Source organism: Petaurus breviceps, unplaced genomic scaffold, assembly GCF_028583685.1.
Source record: "Petaurus breviceps papuanus isolate PSGF00001 unplaced genomic scaffold, PetGlider_PUasm1.0 138, whole genome shotgun sequence".
NCBI classification, from domain to species: domain Eukaryota; kingdom Metazoa; phylum Chordata; class Mammalia; order Diprotodontia; family Petauridae; genus Petaurus; species Petaurus breviceps.
The window spans coordinates 30,653,259-30,661,832 of record NW_027185694.1 but is presented as its reverse complement, the minus strand read 5'-3'; the positions used below and the strand labels follow the sequence as shown (position 1 = coordinate 30,661,832).

Genomic DNA, 8,574 nt, shown 5'->3' with positions numbered 1-8,574 from the left:
TGCCATTTCCTTTTCCAGTTCATTTTACAGATGAGGAAACTGAGGCAAACAGGGTTAAGTGACTTGCCTAGGGTAACAAAGCTAATACCTGTCTGAGGTCAAATTTTAAATTTGACTCCAGGCCAAGCACTCTATCCCCTGTGCTACCTATCTGCCCCTAAGTTTAAGACCTTGGCCTTTTTTCTGGGGAAGAGACGTTTTACAGAAGCTCCAGAGATGCCTAAAGGTTCTCCCTCAGCTCTTGGGGAAAAGGTTTTCAACTGCTCAGGGGCTGACATTAGAGCAAGGGAAGTGCAGTGGTCTTGATGGGGACATCCAAGGAGACCTCCACACTTGATGCTCCACTGAAAAAAACCTACAATGGCTTGCTGCCATGTCTTTAACAGATAGCATGATGTACTGAGAAAGGGAGGTGGAGAATCTGAATTTAAATCTTAGCCCTAGGGATATTCTGAGCCTGTTTACTTTTCTGTTAAATGAGGAGATTGAATTAGATGACTTATATGGTCTGTTCTGGTACTACATAAAGATATATCTAGTTGTCATGGGGGGAGGGGTGGGCATCTCCAGTCATCCTGATCTATATCTTGCCCCTGGACCCAGATGGCTCTGGAGGAGAAAGTGAGGCTTGTGACTTTGCACAACCCTGCCTTACTTAAATCCAATTCACTTTCAAGTCATGACATTACCTTCCTGAAGTCATGGTCCTTTTCAAGAAGGAAGAATAAACAACAACAGCAACCGTTGTCACAGGGATTTCAAGGATAGCCAAAACTCTGGTACTTAGACTTGAAGAACAATCAAGTCAAGAAACCAACAGAATCAAGTCACTTTAATGGAAGATTCATATGGATGGTATTTTGTTTCTAGGATTCTACAACTACTTCTGTGTTAGGAGCTTGTATTTATCATTAACAGAGACAACATAGTGAAAAGTACAGACTTACAGTCAGAGGAAACTAGAGACTGGGATTTGAGTTCAGGCTCTAACACTTATTAGCTTTGTGATCATAGACAAGTCCCTTGACTTCTCTGAAGCTTGGTTTATCTGTAAACTGAAGATTACAATTGTACTAAATTCCTCATGGACTTGTCATAAATATGACATTCATATACCATAATTCCCCAATAAATGGACATCATTCTCTTAGTTTCAGGCTACTACAAAAAGTGCTACTGTATTTTTGTATACATGGGTCCTTTCCCTCTTTAATTCCTTTGGAATATAAGTCATATCATTAGTCGTATAACAAAGTAAAAGATATGCAAAATTTAGAGACTTTTGGGACATAGTTCTATGTTGTTTTCCAAAATGCCTGGACTAATTAAAAAATCCACTAATAGTGCATTAATATGTCTGTTTTCCTTCAGCTCCTCCAATATTTGTCATTTTTTCCTTTTGTCATTTCTGCTGATCTGATATGTATGACATAAAATCTCAGTGCTGCTTCAATTTGCATTTTTCTATCCATGATTTGGAACATTTTATCATATGGTCATTGACAGCTTATATGTCTTCTTTTGAAAACAGCTTATTCATGTCCTTGTTTATTGGAGAATGGCTCTTATATTTTTTTCTTTTTTGGAGGGCAATTGGGGTTAAATGACTTGCCCAAGGTCACACAGCTAGTATTTGTGTTGTGTCTGAGGTCGGATTTGAACTCAGGTCCTCCTGACTCCAGGGTCGGTGTTCTATTCACTGTGCCACCTAGCTGCTGGCTCTTATTCTTTTAAATTTGAACCAATTCCTTATATATTTTAGAAACGAGTCCTTTATTAGGAAAAGTTGTTGCAAAGATTTTTTTTCCTGAATTACCTTTTTCCTTTCCAATTTTAATTACAATTAGTTTGTGCAAAAGCTTTTACATTTTATGTAATCAAAATTGGCCAATTTATCTTCTAACATCCTTTCTCCTTTGTTTGATTGCAAATTCTACCCAGAGGTAGACTTTCACAACTCATTTTTATAGACCTCTAGAAAGATGGCTCCTCTGACAAAAATATGTATTCCCTGATTCTCAGTACTCAGTCATCTTTAAGGCAGCCCCAGTCTCTCAGGACCAATAAGAGAAAAATCACTTGTTCTTTCAACAAGAGACTATGGCACCTGTGTAGCTCCACATGTGGTATGCCCTTCTAACAAAGACCTTATCTAGTTGATTGGGAAACTCATCATATTGATCAGGATTCTCCTGTATACTTGTGCTACAAATATGATAAGAAACATAGAAGGGATTCAGAGTACTTTGAGAATTCTGAGAAAAGAGTCCTTCTGACTGAGAGTCTTGGCAGAATATTCACTAAGTAGAAGGAATTTGAGCTGGGCCTTGAAGCAGTGTACAGATCAAATAGATGGAGAGAATAGATAAAGACATTCCAGATGGAATGGTGACCAAGTTGACTGGAGTTTAAAGGTAGAAGGCAACAGTGAGAGCTGGGGTTGGAAAGGTAAGGTGGGAGTCAGATGGTAGAGGATCTTGAATTCTAGGTCAAAGAGTCTGGATTTTATCCTATAATAATAATAATGGCTCAAATTTTTCTAGAATTTTAAGGCTTTCAAAACACTTTCTCAAAACAACTTTACAGATTAACATGAGCACTATTTCCCCCATTCTGCAAATGAAGAAACTGAGGCTAAGAGAAATGAAATTACCTATCAAGGGTTACACATTTAATAAGTATCAGAAATGGTATCTGACTTAGGTCTTCTGACTTCAAGACCAGTCATTACTCTTTCCATTATACCACAATGCCTGCTACACATCTTGGAGAACCACTGATGGTATCTCATTAGGAGAGTGACATGATCAGAGCTGTGTTTTACAAAAGAATCTGTTTGCAGGAAGGATCAGAGGAAGATGATGTTGGAACAAGAAAACCAGCTAGGAAGGTTGTGCAGAAATTGTGCAGAACTAGGCTAGAGGCCTTAACATCCCCATTTAAAAGTTGTGGGTGACTAGTGATCTCAAATTAAGAAGACAGGGTCTAGTACATGTTATTTGTTATTGATTTAGTTTAGTTTTTTTTTTTTTTTCAAAAGGGGAACCCAAAGGAAGCTCTTTAATAGTGGAGTCTCTGGTAGAAATCAGAATGGATCTCCAGGGAAGATATGAGAGACCCCATCTCTCATGCCTTGGAAAAATAAATCACTCAACTTTGGAGCTCCCTGGAGAAGCTTCTGTGCTGAGCAATGAGAGCTCAATATAAGTAGGTAGTCCTAGACTCCTACCAAGTTTAAACCTCCCATCCCATTTTCCTGCTGTGCAGCTCTCCGTGGGAACCACTCCTTTCTTCCCAACCCCTAGTCTCCCTCTAGTTTTTGCTTTAGACTCTTTACGCAAATCAACACTGCCATTGCTTCTGGAAAGGGCGTGTCAATTGACTGCCCTATACCCCCACTCACCATCCCTAATAATTTCCAGACTAAAACATTCTTTCTTAAGGAACATCGTTTATGTATTGTCTGCCCTTGTTAGGTTGTAAGCTCTATAAGGACAGGGACTGTCTCTCTTTTGTATTCCCAGGAGTTAGTACACTGCCGGTAACATAGTATAAAGCTAGGCATAGGGACTAGATCTATAATTTCATTGATGCAGGGCGCTGCCCCCAATGAGGAAACTCTATCAGTGCAAGGGGGCACCTTCTCTGCAAGAGCACTCAAATACTTTTTTTCATTCACTCACCATTCATTCACCAGGGGCTAGTGGGGCAGTATTGGAAAAGAAAAGGGGTCCAGCTCCATATCACTTCATGTAAATTAGGAAATCCCGGGTCTGCCTCCAATGCTCTCCTAAAAACTCCCCCTTTACAATCCCTACCCTCAGATGACCACAAATCCCAGGAGGCAACACAAACGGGGGGCGGGGTTTCGCTGTTCCTGGCGATGCATTGTGGGAGCTGGCAGCCTGCCTAAGTCTCCGGCCTTCGGCCCCAGTCTTCTTCCGGGAATCCCCGCTTCACAGGAAGTCCGCCAAAGAAGTCCTAAAGGGAGCCTCTCAATAGTCTCTCTTTCCTGTCCTTACGTCACTTCCGTCCGACGGAAGTGCCTTCCCGTTGCCCGTGCCCTTAGCGCCTCACACGCCGCACAGTTCTTGGTCCCCTTCCCGTCTGGCGCTCTTTTCCTTCTAACGCATCCATTATCCCTTACTTCCCCTCTCCGCCCGCCCCCGCTCCTCGTCGTGATGGCTGCAACCGTTATGTTCCGCGCACGCCCTGGGCCCTGCGGTAGGAGGGTGGGAAGGAGTGCGGCTGCTCGTCCCCTTGACCCCTCTGAAAGGAAGGGTCGGCAGGGATGGCTTAGGAAGGAGAAGAGGAGTGTGGAGGGGATTTTGGCATCCAGGGGAGCGATGTAGGAAGGCAGAAGACAAGGCTGGGTCCCCACGAAGGAGCTGCAGGAGGGAAGGCGTGCGTGGGGGAGGGGCCTGTTCGGTGATGGAAGAAGGGGGCGGGGCGGAAGGGGGGCTGTGGAAAAAGAAAAGATGGGGGGAAGTTGGGAATAGAGGAAGGGAAGAAAGAAAGGAGGTCTGGGGCAGAAACGCAGACGGGATGAAGGGGCGGAGAGGGAAGAGTGAGGCCTACAGTCCTTTTCTCCCCTGCTGCATTTTCTTCTCAGTTTTTCAGAGCTGCCAGCTGCTGCACAAGTTTTTGAAAAGGGTAAGGACACGTCGCTGATCCCAAACCTGACCAAAGCAAAGGAGAATAAGGGAGAAATTAGCATATGGAGCTGCCTTATCAGTTTCCTAACACTTCGCTCATCTCTTTCCCATTAACCACACCAAGGGGCTGTGGGATTTCTTCCTCCTGATCAGCACTGATCACTCTCCTTTCTTTGCAGGCTCAGCTTTCAAACCCAGGACAGAAGTCCTCCCTGCCCCTCATTTTACGGGGCCTTGCCGTGGAGGCCAAGAAGACTTATGTGAGAGACAAACCTCATGTTAACATTGGGACTATTGGCCACGTGGATCATGGCAAGACTACACTGACAGCAGCAATCACCAAGAGTAAGGACAGGGAGATGTTTGTATGGGGGAAGAAGAGTGTTTTGATTATCAGGGGTGAAAAAAATATATAAGTAAGTGGGAATTTTAAAGTAGCACTGATCAGGATGTCCTGTGAGTCTAGGAAGGGTGGGATGCAGGGCAAAGATAGAAACTCAAAGGATCCTTGTTTCCCAGATGTCATTTGCCTCACTTTGGGTATGGAATCTAGACCCTGTTAGGGTAAGGAGATGGTCAGAAGGGGAAGAGAACAGAGTACCACCCAAAGTGTATATACTCCCTTCATCTATTTTTTCCCTTCTGTTTCCAAGTTCTGGCAGAGGGTGGTGGGGCCAAGTTTAAGAAGTACGAGGAGATTGACAATGCACCAGAGGAACGAGCCCGAGGTATCACCATCAATGCAGCCCACGTGGAATATAGTACAGCCACTCGACACTATGCTCATACTGACTGTCCTGGGCATGCTGACTATGTCAAGGTGAGAGGGACATATCTAGGCAACCCCAAGCACTGAGGTGGCTGAAGGAACTTGGAGCTTTAGGGAAGTTATAAAACTGTCATGGTTGTAATGTAGGGTGCTGGTAAGAAGAAAGGACAAAACAGGTTAGAGGCTTGAGGGGAAGATTTGAGGCCCAGGAAAATGGGGAAATAATGGAGAAGGGCTGACTACATCAAATCCCTTGGAGAAAGGAAAGGCAGAAAAATTTGAAAGCCAAAGAAAATCCGCATATTTACCTAGTATCATTCTCTTTCTCCAGAATATGATCACGGGCACAGCCCCATTGGATGGCTGCATCCTGGTGGTGGCAGCCAATGATGGCCCCATGCCCCAGACAAGGGAGCATCTGCTACTTGCCAAACAGGTATCGATCTCTTCAGGTCAAGCCTTGCTAGAAATCTAAATCTGCAGTGAGAAGGGATGGTGTAGGGAGGAGGAGGCAGTCTTTAAAAAGGGCTCTGAAGTGGGGCATGGATTCATCAGGATCAGGATCATTCTTACATGGCATTTTAAATGTTCTTTTCTAAACTTGTGTGTAAACCTTATTAATGGGAGCAATTTTCTTCCACCAGATTGGTGTGGAGCACATGGTAGTGTTTGTGAACAAGGCAGATGCTGTCCAGGACAATGAGATGGTAGAGCTAGTAGAATTAGAAATACGGGAGCTGCTCACTGAGTTTGGTTATGATGGGGAGAAGACTCCTGTCGTTGTTGGTTCTGCTCTCTGTGCCCTTGAGGTAAGGGGGGGTAGAAGGCCACAGGTTGGGGGATAATTCTTCCTGGAGTTCATTACTCATCCTGATTCTCTATGGGAATATCTTTGAAAGGGTTGTCACAGAGAACCACTTTACTATTTGGTCAGACTGCTCCAAGTGACACTAGGCTGCATTGATCATAGGTCTGACCCATTATTCTAGATCTTATGAAGAGGAAGACTTAGGGCTGGAAGACTGAATAGGAACTTAAGGCCGCATATCACCTCTCTGTTGCTGCTGCCCTGTACTTTTGTCCTCCTCTTAGAGGAAAAAGCTGGCTTTTCCCTGACCCTGTGCCTCTCCTTTAACTACAGCAGCGGCAGCCAGAGTTAGGGGTGAGTGCTGTAATGAAATTGCTTGATGCTGTGGATACTCATATTCCTGTGCCTACTCGGGATCTAGAGAAGCCCTTCCTGCTGCCTGTGGAGTCTGTTTATTCCATCCCTGGTGAGATTACCGCTTTATATTTTTCCCAGCTCCTTCCCGCCTCCCTTGGCAAAGTTTTTTTTTTTTTACTGGTTTAGATTTATCCCTCCTTGGCATTTTTAATTTCCCCCAACTACTATGAAGCCCTCCCCACATTTTAAATCATTCTGTTCTAGGCCGTGGCACAGTGGTCACAGGGACTTTGGAGAGAGGAACTGTGAAGAAAGGAGATGAATGTGAATTTCTGGGCCACAGCAAGAATATTCGCTCTGTGGTCACAGGTAAAGTTCACACTCCACTACTAAACCTTTCTTTCTAGTTCCTCTGTTATTGCTTACTGACTGAGGCCTAGTCCCTCTCCTTGTTCCTGCCTTGAAGTTGCTCTCCTATTGTAGGAATTGAAATGTTTCATCAGAGTCTGGAACGAGCTGAAGCTGGAGATAACCTTGGTGCCTTAATTCGGGGGCTGAAGAGGGAGGATGTTCGACGGGGCATGGTGATGGTTAAACCAGGCTCCATTCAGCCCCATCAGAAGGTTGAGGCTCAGGTAAGCTATAGTTGTCCGAGGAGTCCCTGGGCTGTATGCTTCCTTGGCCCTGGTCCAGTTCTTTTTAGGAAGATACAAGTGACAGCAGGCAAAGTCTTCTGATTGATTGCTTCATTTCCCAGGTTTACATTCTCAGCAAGGAAGAAGGTGGCCGCCATAAGCCATTTGTGTCACATTTCATGCCTGTCATGTTCTCTCTCACGTGGGACATGGCCTGCCGGGTCCTTCTGCCCCCAGAGAAGGTGAGTTGGTAGTATATGAGACTGGTGAACTTCATTTCTATCGTTGTATGCCTAGTACTTAGCACAGCCAGGCACATGATTGGCATATCTTAAATGCTTTGTACAGCCTCTTGTTCAACAAGCCAGTAGCTTAGGGGGATTGTTAAAGCTTAGAAGAGGTTATACATGGGTGGAGATGCTTTCTTCTCTTTCCTTTCCTACCCACACCTTGGTTAATTGAGGGCAGTGATTTGTTTTCTAACCCCCATTTTTTTCTCCAGGAGATGGCCATGCCTGGGGAAGATCTGAAATTAAACTTAATCTTAAGACAACCCATGATCTTGGAGAAAGGTCAGCGTTTTACCCTGAGGGATGGTGGTAGAACCATTGGGACTGGCCTGGTAACCAATGTATCAGCTCTGACTGAAGAGGACAAGGACATTAAGTGGAGCTGAGCTCAACTCCGGCATTCTCTCCAGCATTGGTACCTCACAGGCCTGAGTGAAGAAGCTCAAGTTTAGGAAGTGAAAAAATAGTCCTCAGGCTTTTTCTTCCATCTGCAGTGATGGTGTCTCCTGGAACTGAGGAGCCTGTCAGTTGTTTGGGAAAATAAAGTGTTTTGTGAATGGTGGGACACAACATGTGTAGTAACTTGCTGTCGTACCTTCACATGGATGATTTCTGTTAAGGGTGTTTTCTTTTGGGGATTTTACAGTGACCTCTAGTGTTGATGTCAGGGACATATTGTCATTAACAGTATGGCAGAGCTAAGTCCTTGGTTTTTAGTCCCAGTTGGCTCATTTCTTTATTTGCAAAATGAGACTGATATTTGTGCTACCTGCCTTACAGAGTTATTGTGAGGAAAGTGCTTAAAAAATATACCATAGAAATAGGCTGTTATCATTAGGATGGGAGTTCAGTGGGCAAGAAAGAACCAAGTTTGTGATTGTGTAGAGGCATGGGCATCTCAACCAAGAACTGTTGCTGCCAAGCCACCCTACTACAAAATTATTTCAGGCAAAAACCAAAGTTAACACTTTGTGTCCCTGCCACCTCTAAAGGAGCAGTGCTAGTTCCCTCACCAATACTGTGCATCTCTGAGCATAAGAATTACTCTTAAATTATATTT

At 44.2% G+C, this 8,574-nt stretch overlaps 1 protein-coding gene across 1 annotated transcript; it reads left to right on the top strand.

The window, feature by feature from the left end:
- Positions 1-4,004: 4,004 nt before the first annotated feature.
- Positions 4,005-8,084, top strand: TUFM (Tu translation elongation factor, mitochondrial). The gene is made up of 11 exons (XM_069063921.1): positions 4,005-4,224; positions 4,613-4,653; positions 4,835-5,000; positions 5,309-5,475; positions 5,756-5,860; positions 6,069-6,233; positions 6,566-6,698; positions 6,854-6,958; positions 7,073-7,224; positions 7,347-7,466; positions 7,727-8,084. Exons 1-11 carry the CDS (start codon positions 4,182-4,184, stop codon positions 7,898-7,900), a joined length of 1,371 nt encoding a protein of 456 aa, XP_068920022.1. The 5' UTR covers positions 4,005-4,181; the 3' UTR covers positions 7,901-8,084.
- The last annotated feature ends 490 nt before the right edge of the window (positions 8,085-8,574 follow it).

Excerpts from the sequence above, each read along its gene's own strand:
- TUFM (XM_069063921.1), top strand. The coding sequence starts at position 4,182 with ATGGCTGCAACCGTTATGTTCCGCGCACGCCCTGGGCCCTGCG. Across the intron at positions 5,001-5,308 it reads GACAGCAGCAATCACCAAGA|TTCTGGCAGAGGGTGGTGGG; the intron begins GTAAGGACAGGG and ends TCTGTTTCCAAG. Across the intron at positions 6,699-6,853 it reads GTCTGTTTATTCCATCCCTG|GCCGTGGCACAGTGGTCACA; the intron begins GTGAGATTACCG and ends ATTCTGTTCTAG.